The sequence below is a fragment of the Larimichthys crocea genome, chromosome XX (assembly GCF_000972845.2).
Source record: "Larimichthys crocea isolate SSNF chromosome XX, L_crocea_2.0, whole genome shotgun sequence".
Lineage (NCBI taxonomy): Eukaryota > Metazoa > Chordata > Actinopteri > Sciaenidae > Larimichthys > Larimichthys crocea.
In genome coordinates, this window is record NC_040030.1 from 18,047,536 (window position 1) to 18,063,826 (window position 16,291).

Below are 16,291 nucleotides of genomic sequence, written 5' to 3' on the forward strand. Positions count from 1 at the left end.
TGGACTGTGGGAGGAAGCCAGAAATAACCCAAGCAGATGCAAACTCCACACAAAAAGGCCCCAGCCGAGGTGCAAACCAGCAACCTTCTTGCTGTGAGGCGACAGTGCTTATCATCGCACCACCACGCCGCCCTAAAAGTTTTGTTGATCTTTAAACAGACAGAAGAAATGTAATCACTCATGTCACTCACGATTTGTGTTTTCATTTCATTTTATTTAATGTAATGGATTATATAAAAAGTGATAAAAGATAGCCAACATACACAACACACCATGAACATGACAACACCTACATGAGTCAAATTCTAACCATAATCAAGTATGGGGTTAATGCTTGGGTTAGGTTATAGTTAGGCACAGTAGAGCGGGTTAGGGGTAGATGTTAAGGATAAGGTATAAATGAGCAATTTGTATTAGACAAGTCGCTAATTCTAACACTGTCTCTGAAATTGGTACTACTGTACTATCTTTGTGAAAGCTCTACTGCTAATACAAGCAAATCAACAAATTAAACAATACAAAAAAAACAAATGAATATACTGAAATGTTTGACAAATCAATACACACAAAAAATAAGACAAATACATATGTTTTCTCCAGGTTTTCAGGACATGGGTTGACCACATAAGACCATCTCTACCATTATTATGTTCTTACTGGTTTAGCCGTTTTCAGGAGGGAATTTAAACAATTAGTCTTGAATGGAATATTGGAGTCAATATTACCAATCCAGTAACTGAAAATCAACATCTTGGCAACAGCAAAAATTACCATTATTATTAAAACCATAGTTGACCAGTCTAGACAAAACCTCTATTATAGCACCACATTTTAGTATGCTTTTTTATCACAACATTAATTCTCTGGAAAACATCAGCCTAAAACAGATGAACAGGAACATGTTCCATTAACAGATGAATGTGTGACCTTACATGATTCAAACATTTAAAGGAAACAGCAGTCAAGCCTTAAACTGAACCTGACTAATTTGTTGAGTCCATTCATATTGATGACTGATAACAGTCCTGTTTTTGGTTTGCAGAGAAAAAATGAATGAAGGACAGCAGGTAGCCTGTTCATGTGAAGAGCTCCAGGTTGAGGTGACGCTAGAGTGAACACCAAACCTACAAAAAACTTCAAGATGAGGAATAAGATTTCTCCTGCTGTCTGGATCATAGCTTTACATTAAACAATATTTGGTTTGGGGTGCTGTAACCACAATAAAAACTTTTCCTTTGAATTATGGCAAAGGAAGAGGGAGAAGGATCAGGGGGGCAGCGTTTCTGCCACCAGCAATACCACAGGGGCTGAAGTATGGTAAGAGTTTCTCAGTGAAGTTATAGCCAGTGAAAGAGTAAATGAGAGCAGCTGTATCTGCATCATGAAAGGAGACCAGACCCTTCTCATAATCCACAAACACCCCCACCTTCTGTGGCTTCGACTTCAGAGAGAGAGGCACACCAGGACCAGCAAGAGCTTTGTACTCAGTTCCATGTCTTAACCATACAGTCCAAAAGCCATTCTTAGGGGACAATTTGATTTTTCCCTTCCTGTTGACCAGTTCACTGGCCACCCCTAAATCCCATTCTGTCTTATCTTTAACCTGAACTTCAAAGTAAAATCTGCCTGAAGAGAAACCCTGCTTTCCTAAGACCCCATTACACATGGAAAATCTCTTTGGATTGTCGGGAATATTCTTTTCTATCACAACAGACTTTACTTGTTTCTCATCATCAGACAGGACGAGATAGGGACTTGCAGTGTCAGGATCCAGAGTCACATCCACCGCATACTGCTGGACTCTCTTCAGCTCAGTATCAGCACACAGCTTCTTCATCTGTTTACTGAGTGTCTCCTCCAGCTGGACCACAGCTCTCCTTAAAGTTCCCTCGTATGATGAGTGAACTCTGACCTCCATCCAGTCTTTGGTGGGTGGAGCAGTGTTCAGGGTTGGGAAGCTTTGGAGGAACTGGAGGTGGTCTTTCATGCGTGAGAGCTGATCCACTTGAACTTTTCTCTTCATCAGTTCCGATATTTCCTCTTCCAGCTCTTTGACGAAGCCTTTAGCCTGTTTCTCTGTTGTTTTCTGCTTCTCTTCGATTGTGTCAGTGAGCTGAGCCAACCCTTTCTGAACAGACTGGATCAGAACAGTGAAGATCTCCACACTCTCTGCAGTCTCTCTGTCTGCATCTTCTTGGCTGAGCTTCACTGATTGCTTGATCTCCTGAATCTTCAGTCGTCGTTCCTGGATCATCTGTTGAATTTCATCCTCTACCTTCTCAAGTTTAGCTTTCTTTACCTTATACTCTTCTACCACAGAAGTAAAGACATGAGGCTTATGATCTGACTCAGTGCAGAATAGACACACACACATCTGGTCAGTCTTGCAGTACAGCTCAAAAGGCCTATCATGCTTCTTACACATTCTCTCTTCAAGGTTCTCCACAGGATCTATCACTGTATGTCTTTTCAGACCTGGGATTCTGTGATGAGGCTCCAAGTGAGTCTCACAGTAGGAAGCCAGACACGTTAGGCAGGACTTCAGAGCCTTCAGTTTGGTTCCGGTGCAGACGTCACACAAAACGTCTCCTCCTGAGTTGGCATATTTTTGCACAGAGCAGCTGCTGGCTTTATTTACAGCTGACTGTCTGAACTGAGCAGCCATCTCAGATATGAATGTGTTGACCCGTAGCTCAGGCCTTCTGTCAAAGACATCTTTACACATGGGACACTGACATTGAACGTTAACGTCCCAGTGTTGTGTGATGCATTTCTTGCAGAAGTTGTGTCCACATGGTATGGTGACTGGATGAGTGAACACATCCAGACAGATGGAACAGAGAAACTGTTCTTCAGAGAGGAGACTGTATGTAGAAAACATGTCTAGAAAACAAAGAGGAGAAAGAATGTACTTTTCTTTATACTGAATCTCATTATTAGCTGTGTGTCCCAAAAACTGCCCTTAATCAGACCACTGCAAAACATTATAGCACACTGTTCCTCATCAGGCTGCATAACTGAATGGTTTAAATGAAAAATATTGCCAAAACCGTAAGACATTAACATATTTCAGCAGAAAAAAATGTGCTGAATGGCAAGCAGATAAGCAATAAAACTATAATGACTATTTGTGATAATAGTGATTAGTGGCTGAGTGAGTGCACTCACAATTTTTACAGTCATGATTCCTAGACTCTTAGACTTTCTTAGACTTTGAGACAAAGTCTCAAAAAAAAAAGAAAAATAAGAAGCCTAGCACAACAAAAATGCAGGTTCACCTTAATACAATGTTAATACAAAGTCAAAAATTTGACATGAATTTATTTCAGCCCCACACAGTCTCTATAATTCATTTCAGTAAACTAAATAGATTTGAATATTCTCTGTGTTAAACTGCATTTCACTCACTCTTTCAGTGCTACACAAGGACGTCCTTATTTGTGCTCTCTGTTAAAACACACTAAATATCATCCACTGTACTTACCAGTGTTGTGGACTCTGGTGTGGACGCAGCAAACTTTCTTTTACAGCAAAACAGAAGTTATGTTCTGCAGCACTGTTTCACTTTCATTTCTGGATTTAGGCGGGTAAAACAGTTGCAGCATTGCTCCGCCTCTCTCACAGTACTCATAAAATCTGTTGATCCAACAGTCTTCTTCTGCCACCAAGTGTTCATGAACTTGTCAGCAGGTTTGATAGAAAGAGAGCAGTAGAGAGATATAGTAGGATGGCTAAATTGTGCAACACATCCAGCCACAACCCTGCAGACAGAACTATAAATAGAGTAGACTTCACCGTTTGCAGGGCAGAATTAGGTATGCTTCCTCTGAACATTACCACTGTAAACAGAAACGTTGAGACAAATAATTGAAACATAATTAAATTCTATGTAATCAAAAATAAAAACAGCTGACCAGTTGGACTAAAAATGCCAAAACACAGTAAACATTCAAGTAATCCCAAATGCAACTATGCACCAGGCCTGTATGTACAGTAACTGATAAAAAGCTGAAGGAAACACTGAATATGTGCGCTCAGTCTGTACAGGCTGTGCATAGACTTGGACATATACAGAAGACTGTGTTCTGATTGTAATCTATTAAGCCATTGAGACATAAATGCACTTCCTCGCTGTATGTGCAGAGTAATCTGAAATAAGAGATGAATTTCTTTACATAAATGTTATATGTCCACAAATCCTCCGCACAAAAAGGAGAGTGAACATTTAAAAAACTAAATTAAGACAAATTAAGATAAAAAAAAAAGAAGTTGGCATGCTGTATAAAATGTTAATAGAAATAAAAAAAATGTGATAATGTGAAAACATTGAAACTTCTTATTTAATTGAAAATACTTACAACTCAACTGTTGAAACTGAGAAACATTGTTTTGTAAAATGATATGACCACTTTGAATTTGATGGCAGCAACATGTTTGAAAAAAGTTGAACAGCAGCAACAAAAGGTGGATATTTTTTTGAAATGCTAAAACAGCTGTAGACCATGAACCGTGAAGCAGCTGAAATCCTACATCAAGCAAGAATAAGAAAATAAAAAAATATTTTAAAGATGACAGCAAGTCTCCTCAGTTTCCTGACACACAGTGTGGTTAAAAGAAGAAGTGATGAACATGACCCTGCAGGTCATGGGCAGCTTCCTTCTCTGTGTACTGACTCTGTGTCTCCTCCAGCTGAGCCACAGCTGTCCTCCAAGTCCTCAGTGCATATGATGAGTGAACTCTGACCTCTATCCAGTCTCTGGAGGAGAAGGCATTTTCTCAGCAGGATCAATCAGTTTATGTCTTTTTAGGCCTGGGAATGTGCAATGAGGCCCCAGGTGAGTCTTACAGTAGGACGTCTTACACACCATGCAGGACTTCAGAGCCTTCAGTTTGGTTTCAGTGCAGACGTCACACAGAACATATGATTTGTTACATTGTTGTTCTGAGGATATGTCAGGTTTCTTTAGAGGCGACTGCCTGAACTGATCAGCTATCTCAGATAAGACACTGTTGACACGCAGCACAGGTCTTCTGATGAACATATCTTTGCACAAGGGACACTCGTATTTCCCTTTTAAGTCCCAGTTTCGGGTGATGCATTTTTTGCAGAAGTTGTGTCCACACGGTATGGTGACTGGATGAGTGAACACATCCAGACAGATGGAACATAGTAATGGCTCTTCAGAGAGGACACAGTAGTTAAAAGACATGTCTAGAAATAAAAAGAAGAAACAAAAATTGTGAATAAATCTGCCTTTCAATGTCTCAACTCTGTGATATTTTATTAATACAATGACAACATGAAGGACAGCAGAATCATGCACACCAAAATGGCCATACAAATGCTTTTCCTGCCTTTATTCTCAGAGTAATGTGTCGTGTAATGTGTACTTAAGTTCAAATGACGTGTCCATTTATGTAGATTTATTTCTCTGAATGACAGAAACAAACTACACAAACACAAACTTCTGTAGGCATTTGTGATACTGTGTCCACCATTATGTATGTTGGTTGCATTTCTTTATAACAGTATCAATCATAGTGGCAAACCACTGTATAAAACATGGACGTCGTATCTGTGACGTCAGCCACAGGTTTCTGAAGAGCCATTATGAAGCTCAGTGTGGTGGCTCTGGCTGCCGGTCCTGCCTCTGCTGTCTCCCAGCTAATCTAAAAAATGGGCAAAGATGTGGAGCGTCTGTGGACCTGAGGCAAGGCTGAATGATGCTTGGTTATTCAAACAAGCCACCTGTAATGGCACCCGCCTGTCAATCAAAGCGGCCACACTGTCAACAGGTGAGTTCTATAAAAATTCATCCTCAGCACATTTGTCATGAATGGGGAAATTATCTATATTACCATCCTTCCGTGCATTATCTGTAACCACTTATGCTCATCAGGGTCACGGTGAGGCTGGAGCCTATGGAGAGGAGAGGCGGGGTACACCGTGGACATGTCGCAAGGTCTTCACAGGGCATAGAGACACACATCATTCACACTCACATTCACACCTACGGACAATTTAGAGGCAATATTATTTTATGGTAATAGTCTAAATCACTAAAATGTTTATTTCTGCTGTGAAGTTGGAAATCTTAACATGGGGGCTTATGGAGGTTGACTTGTTTTATAGTCAGCCTCAAGTAGCCGTTCAGGGAACTGTCACACCGCGGTGAGGTCAAGTTGGGTTTTTGTTCTGTCTCGTCATTTCCTGTTTTATTTTGATATTTACCTGCCCTCTCGTTTCAGGTCACTTGCCCTTCCTCATGTGTCACCGGTCTAATTGTCTTCCCTGCCCTGATTGTTTCCACCTGTTCCCCATTACCCTGTGTATATATTGTCTGCGTCTCCCTTTGTCTTGTGCCAAAGTGTTTTGTTATCAGATCGATCGCCAAAGCCTTGTTTCCTTGTCCGTCTATAGTCATAGCCTTGTTGCTTGAGTGTTCTTTTGTTTATATTCCTCGATTGAGTGATTTTTTTTTTTTTGTTGTTGTTGTTGTAAATACTTAGTCTAGCCTTTTTGTTCCATAGTGTAGTGTTTTTCAGCCTCCTTGGAGTGCTTTCAGTTAATGTTTTGCAGCCTGTTGTTTTTCCTCTTGGTGAGTGATTTTGATAACCTTTTCAAAAAGTAGTTTAGAGTTTAGAGTCCTGTTTTGAGTCCGGCTTGACAGTAACTGCAGTTTTTGGCACTTTGCCATTGGCTTCACTTCACAGACATGCAGGTTGCCACTTGGGCAAAACACAGAAGTCAGGCTGAAAACAGGAGAAAAGCTGGCTGAAAGTGGAGACAAAACAAGACAAGTAGAAGACATAGACATTTAAAAAAAAAAAAAAAAAAAAAAGACTTAAGACATATCTTTTTAGCCTGGCTTTTACTTAAGGTGCCTCCCCATTCACTGCTGAGTTTAACTCGGTTTAACTTAACATTTATTTTATTGCTGCAGCTTTGTTTATTTTGGTTTTGATTTTTAATTTTTATGCAACTGTTCTGCTGCTTAAAAACTGTTTGGTGTTTTCTATTTGTCTTTATTCTGCTCTGTGAAGCACTTTGGGCTGCATCTCTGCATGAAAGGTGCTATATAAATAAATTGAGTTGAATTGAGTAGGATTGACCACTGAGCATATTAACTGAAAACATAAAACTTAAGTACAGTGTATGCTGCCATCATGTGGCCATCCGGGGTCACTTCAGTTACACTTACATTTTATAGACATTTATTTATGTAAAAATAATAATAATAATAATAATAATAATAACCTCTTGTAATATAATAAGTAATTTAGTTTGTTTATGATGTGGGACTGGTCTTACATTCATTGATATATGTTCTGTGAATTCTTCTCTACTATGACATCTATTCTATATTTTTCTATATTACTCAATATCTATCTTGATAACGCCTAACCCCGATCAGCTGATGAAGACCAAGCTGCTACAAACATGCAGACTCACTGGACTCGTTTGACCACTTCAGATCATTGTCTTCTCTTTCAATGCAATGGAATCAAAACTTATTGTTCTATAAACTTCAAGAACATTTACTAGACTGAACATTTTTCAGCTATAACTGACATCAGGTAAAGGTCTTGCATAGATACAGCTCAGTTTAATCACATAAAGTGTTGATTTGTGTTCTTACCTGTGTGTATGTACGGAGATGTATTTCTTGTAAAAACCGGAGTGATGTTTACTTGAAACGATTCATTTCTTTCACTTTCATTTCTGCAATGTAAAACTGAAACAATCCTTTGCTCCCAGTGCTGCTCCACCTCTCGATACACTCACATTAGTTATCTGTTGAGTCACTGTTTACTTAATATGACTTTTATATCATCTAGTTTAAATTGTTGTTCAGTGACGCTAACGCGTCTGTCCTGACCGCATCACTGTCGTGACAATAATGACGTTAAAGCACACCCTCTTGTGTAATATTGCTTAATTAAAAAAAATGTCGGCGGACACAAAAGTTGTTGCTCATACTGATTTAATGTCAAAAGTATCCATTTAAATTCGAGCTGAATTTAACGGTCACATAGAAACATAGTTACAATTAGAGCACGTTCAAAAGTTCAAACTTTTACGTCTGTAAACTAACTGTGCTGAAAATGCAGCAGACAGATCAATATTGTTCTGACTGTTGCTCTTACTGTACTTTCATTTTATGGTCATTTGTCAAGTAGCACATTGTTTTGATGTTATGTCGGACAAGCAACGTTGTTAATTCAGAATCAGCTGTTCTGCTCTCACTGTTCCGCCTGAACACAGCTAAGCAGACAGATAAACTCGTGGACAGATGACAGGTGTATTGTCTTCTTTATTTAGACGTTTACCCTCAAAGACCACAGAGTGAAACTGCGAGAAAAATAATAAAATACAGTTTTTAGGTCATTTACCCCTGTAAAGTATCAGATAATTTCACAAACAAAGTTTACTTGCTTATTCATTGCATAAGGTTAAATAAAAATGAAAGCAATAAACCACATGCTACCTTTTACGTAGCTAATTACATCAGTAATGCGAATCAACTGTGTTAAATTCAAACATATTTAAACTGCAAACAGCACCAATACTGTTCAAATATATGTCAAACACTGTAAATACTCACAGACAATGCCTTCTGAAAACAACAAAGATGGAAGAACTTCAAGAAAGTCAACTATATTTAATATACATATTTAAATCACTGGGCATTTACAGTACCTTTGGTTGTCTGGCAGCCTATTCCCCCCCCCCCACCCCCCAGCCCATCATCCAATCCAATCCGGCAGTCAGTGGGCATGTACAGTACCTTTGGCTGTCTGGCAGCCCCTTTCATTGAGGCCCTGTCGATCCAGCAGTCATTGGGCCAACAGTACCTTTGGTTGTACAGCAGCCTGTCCCCGCAGCAATTCCTTCGATCCGGCAGTCACTGGGCATGTACAGTACCTTTGGTGGTCTGTCAGCCCCTGTCCCCATAGCACCTCCATTGAACCCTAACTTTTGGTGAATTCAAGAGAAATTAGGCCCGCAGTCCCTATGACTGTCTGACAGCCCCTGAGGCCCTCCTCCAATAGAATAGAATAGAATAGAATAGAATAGAATGCCTTTATTGTCATTATACAAGTACAATGAGATTACAAGCCCCCCCATAGTGTGCACACATAAATAAACAAGTAGGGACATGCACAACAAAACAAACAAAACCACCACAGAAAAACAGATAAAGTGCAGATAGCCGTGCCATAATGTGCAAAAGGTTACAGTGTAGATATAAAATAAATAATCTGGCAGTCATTGGGCATTTACAGTACCTTTGGTTGTCCGGCAGCCCATTTCCCCCCAGCCCATCATCCAATCCGGCAGTCAGTGGGCATTTACAGTACCTTTGGTGATCCAGCAGCCCCTCCGTCGATCCAGCAGTGATTGGGCATGTACAGTACTTTTGGCTGTCTGGCACCCCCTTTCCCTGAGGCCCTCCTCCAATCCAGCAGTCACTGGGCATTTACAGAACCTTGGGGTGTCCAGCAGCCTGTTTCCCCCCAGGCAGTCCTCTGATCCGACAGTCATTGGGCATGTACAGTACCTTTGGCTATCCATGGTTTGATTTCTCACAGCATTGGTGGTATAGTGGTCAGCATTGCTGCTTGCCAAGCAGTTGACCCGTGTTCCATTCCCGGCCAATGCATGATGTCATGCAACAACTGATTGTTGTACTTGAAGCCTGTGAGAAAAATTTGTTTCTAAGATGTTGTGCACAAGGTTCTAACTGTGTTTGTTGTTCATCAGAGTGAAACTCACCACAAAGCCCTTGTTTGTTCTACGGTTTTCACTTTGATGCTCAGCAGCCATGCATTGTACGCTTGGACTTTTTTCAAGGTCACCCAGGGAGATTCGCAGAATGCAACCGAGGCGGAGGTAAGATCACAAGGACAACACAGTGCTAAAATCTCCTTCCCTGACCGGGAATCGAACCCGGGCCGCGGCGGTGAGAGCGCCGAATCCTAGCCACTAGACCATCAGGGACCTATTGGACGGCAAAAAAATGAATTAAAAAAATGAATGAAAAAAATAAATAACACCGCCCTCTCCGAAGTCTGGTTTTGTACGCTAAATGACATTATTATAAGTAGCTCTTCTCTGTCACAGCCAAATTTAATGTGGTTTGATGACGAAATTCATCGTTCCTGCTGAAAATGATGAATGGCGTTGTGTTCATGTTGTCAAAGTATGAACGACACTGGAGATTCCTTGACTTTGTACAAATTGACAAACCTAAAATTGAGACTTAAGTTCCTGCAGAACTCAATAACCTTTATCTAATACTAAACACAGAATAAATGTAGGTATTTTTTCGAATCAAATATTGTTCCTCACAGTGCTCAAATCACATTCCTTGACAGTCAGTCGATCCCTAAGCTGCGGCGGTAAGAGCGAAATCATCTTTTCTCACGGCATTGGTGGTATAGTGGTGAGCATAGCTGCTTTCCAAGCAATTGACCCGGGGTCGATTCCCGGCCAATGCATGAGGGCAGCCAGCAAGGAGTTTCTCAAAAGTTCTTGCGCTTCTCACTTGTGAGTAAATCTATCTTTGGGGTCTTGTGCACAAAGTTGTGAACGTGTGTGTGTGTGTCTTGTACATGAGGTTGAAACTGTGAGCCAATCCACAGAAGGCTACACCACAAAGTCCTTGTTTGTTACACGGTTTCCACTTTCCAGCTGAGCATTCGTGAATTGTACACTTTGTCTTTTTTCAAGGTCACCCTTGCAGATTTGCATGAGTGCTGAATTTCACCGTGGGACAAAGGTATGGTCACAAGGACAAGAAAATACTAAGAAGGCTTCCCTGACCGGGAATCGAACCCCGGCCGCAGCAGTGAGAGCGCCGAATCCTAGCCACTAGACCATCAGGGAGCAAAACAATCGGAGGAACCCTAAACCTTTTGCCTCACGTGTGGGTGCGAACACAGAAGGAATGTAGGTATTGATTTGCATGAAAAAATTGTGCCTCACGATGACAAATGTACTCACAGTGCTCCAATCCACATTCATTGACAGGCAACAGAACACTAGGCCGCGGCGGTAAGAGTGAAACCATCTTCTCTCACGGCATTGGTGGTATAGTGGTCAGCTTCCCAGGCAGTTGATCCGGGTTTGATTCCCGGCCAATGCATGATGTCATGCAACAGCCGATTGTTGTACTTGTGAAAAAATCTGTCTTTGGGATGTTGTGCACAAGGTTCTCACTGTGGTGAGTTGTGGTGTTGTTATCGGCTGAACTCTGGGCCGTCCACAGAACTCTACACCACAAAGCCTTGTTTGTTCTAGGTTTTCACTTTGATGCTTCAGCAGCCTGCATTGTACGCTTGGACTTTTTCAAGGTCACCCAGAGATTCGCGAATGCAAACCGGGCGGAGGTAGATCACAAGGACAAAAATCTAAATCTTCCTGACCGGGAATCGAACCCCGGCCGCGGCGGTGAGAGCGCCGAATCCTAGCCACTAGACCATCAGGGAGCAAAAGCACTGCAATCGGAGGACACAAAACTTGTTGCTCACGGTGGTGCCAAACACAGAAGGAATGTAGGTATTGTTGAATGAAAAATTGTGCCTCACGATTGAAAATTGTGCCTCACAGTGCTCAAGTCACATTCATTGACAGGCAACAGAACACTAGGCCGCGCGGTAAGAGTGAAACCATCTTCTCTCACGGCATTGGTGGTATAGTGGTCAGCTTCCCAGGCAGTTGATCCGGGTTTGATTCCCGGCCAATGCATGATGTCATGCAACAGCCGATTGTTGTACTTGTGAAAAAATCTGTCTTTGGGATGTTGTGCACAAGGTTCTCACTGTGGTGAGTTGTGTGTGTTGTTCATCGGCATGAAACTCTGGGCCAGTCCACAGAACTCTACACCACAAAGCCCTTGTTTGTTCTACGGTTTTCACTTTGATGCTCAGCAGCCATGCATTGTACGCTTGGACTTTTTTCAAGGTCACCCAGGGAGATTCGCAGAATGCAACCGAGGCGGAGGTAAGATCACAAGGACAACACAGTGCTAAAATCTCCTTCCCTGACCGGGAATCGAACCCGGGCCGCGGCGGTGAGAGCGCCGAATCCTAGCCACTAGACCATCAGGGAGCAAAAGCACTGCAATCGGAGGACACAAAACTTGTTGCTCACGGTGGTGCCAAACACAGAAGGAATGTAGGTATTGTTGAATGAAAAATTGTGCCTCACGATTGAAAATTGTGCCTCACAGTGCTCAAGTCACATTCATTGACAGGCAACAGAACACTAGGCCGCGGCGGTAAGAGTGAAACCATCTTCTCTCACGGCATTGGTGGTATAGTGGTCAGCTTCCCAGGCAGTTGATCCGGTTTTGATTCCCGGCCAATGCATGATGTCATGCAACAGCCGATTGTTGTACTTGTGAAAAAATCTGTCTTTGGGATGTTGTGCACAAGGTTCTCACTGTGGTGAGTTGTGTGTGTTGTTCATCGGCATGAAACTCTGGGCCAGTCCACAGAACTCTACACCACAAAGCCCTTGTTTGTTCTACGGTTTTCACTTTGATGCTCAGCAGCCATGCATTGTACGCTTGGACTTTTTTCAAGGTCACCCAGGGAGATTCGCAGAATGCAACCGAGGCGGAGGTAAGATCACAAGGACAACACAGTGCTAAAATCTCCTTCCCTGACCGGGAATCCAACCCGGGCCGCGGCGGTGAGAGCGCCGCATCTAGCCCCTAGGACCATCGGGAGCAAAAGCATGCAATCGGAGGACAAAAATGTTGTCACGGGTGCAAACACAGAAGGAAGTAGGTATTGTTGAATGAAATTGTGCCTCCGTGAAAATTGTGCTCACGTGCTCAAGTCACATTCATTGACAGGCAACACAACTATCCGCGGCGTAGAGTGAACCACTCTCTCACGGCATGGTGGTATAGGGCCTATTGGACAGCAAAAAATGAATATAAAAAAATGAAATGAAAACATAATAAACACGCCCTCTCCGAAGTTGGTTTTGTACGCTAAAATGACATTATTATAAGTAGCTCTTCTCTGTCACAGCCAATTTAATGTGGTTTGATGACGAAAATTATTGTTCCTGCTGAAAATGATTGAATGGCGTCTGTTCTTTTGTCAAAGCATGAACGACACTGGAGATTCCTGACTTTGTACAAATTGACAAACCTAAAATTGAGACTTAAGTTCCTGCAGAACTCAATAACCTTTATCTAATACTAAACACAGAATAAATGTAGGTATTTTCGAATCAAATATTGTTCTCACACGTGCTAATCCATTCCTTGACCAGTCAGTCGACCCGTTTCGTAGGCCGCGGCGGTAAGAGCGAAATCATCCTTTCTCACGGCATTGGTGGTATAGTGGTGAGCATAGCTGCTTTCCAAGCAGCTAACCCTAACCCTAACCCTAACCCTCAAAAGTTCTTGTGCTTCTCACTTCTGAGTAAAGCTATCTTTGGGGTCTTGTGCACAAAGTTGTGAACGTGTGTGTGTGTGTCTTGTACATGAGGTTGAAACTGTGAGCCAATCCACAGAAGGCTAGGACCGGCTGCGGGAGTGAGCCAATCCACAGAAGGCTACACCACAAAGTCCTTGTTTGTTACACGGTTTCCACTTTCCAGCTGAGCATTCGTGAATTGTACACTTTGTCTTTTTTCAAGGTCACCCTTGCAGATTTGCATGAGTGCTGAATTTCACCGTGGGACAAAGGTATGGTCACAAGGACAAGAAAATACTAAGAAGGCTTCCCTGACCGGGAATCGAACCCGGGCCGCGGCGGTGAGAGCGCCGAATCCTAGCCACTAGACCATCAGGGAGCAAAAGCACTGGAATCGGAGGACACAAAACTTGTTGCTCACGGTGGTGCTAAACACAGAAGGAATGTAGGTATTGTTGAATGAAAAATTGTGCCTCACGATTGAAAATTGTGCCTCACAGTGCTCAAGTCACATTCCTTGACAGGCAACAGAACACTAGGCCACGGCGGTAAGAGTGAAGCCATCTTCGCTCTATGCATTGGTGGTATAGTGGTCAGCATTGGGCCAGTCCAACAGAACTCCTACACCACAAAGCCCTGTTTGTTCTAGGTTTTCACTTGGCTCAGCCAGCATGCATTGTACCTTGGCTTTTTCAAGGTCACCCAGGAGATTGCAGAATGCAACCGACGGAGGTAAGATCACAGGACAACAAAGTGCTAAAAACTTCCTGACCGGGAATCGAACACCCCGCCCGGCGGTGAGAGCGCCGAATCCTAGCCACTAGACCATCGGAGCAAAAGCACTGCATCGAGGACACAAAACTTGTTGCTCAGGTGGGCCCAACACAGAAGGAATGTAGGTATTGTTGAATGAAAAATTTGCCTCACGATTGAAAATTGTGGGCCTCACAGTGCTCAAGTCACATTCATTGACAGGCAAACAGAACACTAGGCCGCGCGGTAAGAGTGAAACACTCTTCTCTCACGGCATTGGTGGTATAGTGGTCAGCTTCCCAGGCAGTTGATCCGGGTTTGATTCCGGCCAATGCTGATGTCATGCAACAGCCGATTGTTGTACTTGTGAAAAAATCTGTCTTTGGGATGTTGTGCACAAGGTTCTCACTGTGGGAGTTGGTGTTGTGTTTCATCGGCATGAAACTCTGGGCCAGTCCACAGAACTCTACACCACACAAAGCCCTGTTTGTTCTACGGTTTTTTCACTTGATGCTAGCAGGCCATGCATTGTACGCCTTGGACTTTTTCAAGGTCACCAGGGAGATTCGCAGAATGCAACCGAGGCGGAGGTAAGTCACAAGGACAACACAGTGCTAAAATCTCCTTCCTCTGACCGGGAATCAACCGGGCGCGCGCGGTGAGAGCGCCGATCCTAGCCACTAGACCATCAGGGAGCAAGCACTGCAATCGGGTGACACAAAACTTGTTGCTCACGGTGGTGCCAAACAAGAAGGAATGTAGGTTTGTTGAATGAAAATTGTGCCTCACATTGAAAATTGTGCCTCACAGTGCTAAGTCACATTCATGACAGGCAACAGAACACTAGGCCGCGGCGGTAAGAGATGAAACCATCTTCTCTCACGCATTGGTATATAGGTCAGCTTCCCAGGCAGTTGACCGGGTTTCGATTCCCGGCAATGCATGAGGTATGCAACAGCCGATTGTTGTACTGTGAAAAAATCTGTTCTTTGGGATGTTGTGCACAAAGGTTCTCACTGTGTGAGTTGTGTGTGTTGTTCATCGGCTGAAACATCTTGGGCCAGTCCACAGAACTCTACACCACAAAGCCTTGTTTGTTCTACGGTTTTCACTTTGTGCTCAGCAGCCATGCATTGTACGCTTGATTTTTTCAAGGTCACCAGGGAGATTCTGCAGAATGCACCGAGGGCGGAGGTAATCACAAGGACAACACAGTGCTAAAATCCTTCCTGACGGAATCAACCCGGGCCGCGGCGGTGAGAGCGCCGAATCCTAGCCACTAGACCATCAGGAGCAAAAGCATCAATCGGAGGACACAAAACTTGTTGCTCACGGTGGTGCCAAACACAAGATGTAGTATTGTTGAATGAAAAATTGTGCTCACGATGATTGTGCCTCACTGCTCAAGTCCATTCCTTGACAGGCAACAGAACACAGGCCCGGCGGTAAGAGTGAAAACCATCTTCTTCACGGCATTGGTGTATAGTGGTCCCTAGGCCAGCATAAACACATAATGATAAAAAAATGAATGAACAATAAAAAACCACCGCCCTCTCCGAAGTCTGGTTTGTACGCTAAATGACATTATTATAAGTAGCTCTTTCTGTTCACAGCCAAATTTAATGTGGTTGATGACGAAATTCATGTTCCTGCTGAAAATTGATGAATGGCGTCGTGTTCTATTTGTCAAAGTCATGACAGACACTGGAGATTCCTTGACTGTACAATTGACAAACTAAAATTGAGACTAAGTTCCTGCAGAACTCAATAAACCTTTATTAATACTAAACACAGAATAAATGTAGGTATTTTCGAATCAAATTTGTTCCTCACAGTGCTAAATCCCATCCTTGACAGTCAGTCGATCCCTGTGTCTTGTACATGAGGTTGAAACAGTGAGCCAATCCACAGAAGGCTACACCACAAAGTCCTTGTTTGTTACACGGTTTCCACTTTCCAGCTGAGCATTCGTGAATTGTACACTTTGTCTTTTTTCAAGGTCACCCTTGCAGATTTGCATGAGTGCTGAATTTCACCGTGGGACAAAGGTATGGTCACAAGGACAAGAAAATACTAAAAAGGCTTCCCTGACCGGGAA

At 42.7% G+C, this 16,291-nt stretch overlaps 1 protein-coding gene and 7 non-coding genes across 10 annotated transcripts; 2 read left to right on the forward strand and 6 right to left on the reverse strand.

Annotated features, from left to right (window-relative positions):
* Nucleotides 1-193: 193 nt before the first annotated feature.
* On the reverse strand, nucleotides 194-7,875 carry LOC104926804 (zinc-binding protein A33). Of its 3 annotated transcripts, none has more exons than XM_027272437.1 (4): nucleotides 7,641-7,875; nucleotides 5,860-6,753; nucleotides 3,485-5,212; nucleotides 194-2,883 (listed from the first exon to the last, which is right to left on the reverse strand). In XM_027272437.1, the coding sequence occupies exon 4, from the start codon at nucleotides 2,879-2,881 to the stop codon at nucleotides 1,241-1,243; it is 1,641 nt and encodes a 546-aa protein (XP_027128238.1). In that variant the 5' UTR covers nucleotides 2,882-2,883; nucleotides 3,485-5,212; nucleotides 5,860-6,753; nucleotides 7,641-7,875; the 3' UTR covers nucleotides 194-1,240. The 3 variants fall into 3 exon arrangements, with proteins under 3 accessions (XP_027128238.1, XP_027128237.1, XP_019122906.1); XM_027272436.1 differs by having other exon boundaries at nucleotides 5,860-6,775; XM_019267361.2 differs by lacking the exon at nucleotides 5,860-6,753.
* Nucleotides 7,876-9,593: 1,718 nt separating this feature from the next.
* Nucleotides 9,594-9,665, forward strand: trnag-gcc (transfer RNA glycine (anticodon GCC)). The gene has a single exon. It is a non-coding gene; the product is annotated as a tRNA-Gly (tRNA).
* Nucleotides 9,666-9,931: 266 nt separating this feature from the next.
* trnae-cuc (transfer RNA glutamic acid (anticodon CUC)) lies at nucleotides 9,932-10,003 on the reverse strand. The gene has a single exon. It is a non-coding gene; the product is annotated as a tRNA-Glu (tRNA).
* A 428-nt stretch (nucleotides 10,004-10,431) lies between these two features.
* On the forward strand, nucleotides 10,432-10,503 carry trnag-ucc (transfer RNA glycine (anticodon UCC)). The gene has a single exon. It is a non-coding gene; the product is annotated as a tRNA-Gly (tRNA).
* A 316-nt stretch (nucleotides 10,504-10,819) lies between these two features.
* trnae-cuc (transfer RNA glutamic acid (anticodon CUC)) lies at nucleotides 10,820-10,891 on the reverse strand. The gene has a single exon. It is a non-coding gene; the product is annotated as a tRNA-Glu (tRNA).
* A 530-nt stretch (nucleotides 10,892-11,421) lies between these two features.
* trnae-cuc (transfer RNA glutamic acid (anticodon CUC)) lies at nucleotides 11,422-11,493 on the reverse strand. The gene has a single exon. It is a non-coding gene; the product is annotated as a tRNA-Glu (tRNA).
* Nucleotides 11,494-12,043: 550 nt separating this feature from the next.
* On the reverse strand, nucleotides 12,044-12,115 carry trnae-cuc (transfer RNA glutamic acid (anticodon CUC)). Its single transcript has one exon. It is a non-coding gene; the product is annotated as a tRNA-Glu (tRNA).
* A 1,632-nt stretch (nucleotides 12,116-13,747) lies between these two features.
* Nucleotides 13,748-13,819, reverse strand: trnae-cuc (transfer RNA glutamic acid (anticodon CUC)). The gene has a single exon. It is a non-coding gene; the product is annotated as a tRNA-Glu (tRNA).
* Between the last annotated feature and the right edge of the window lie 2,472 nt (nucleotides 13,820-16,291).

Bases quoted from the DNA above. Each gene is read 5' to 3' on its own strand.
- LOC104926804 (XM_019267361.2), bottom strand. From the start codon at position 2,881: ATGTTTTCTACATACAGTCTCCTCTCTGAAGAACAGTTTCTCTGTTCC.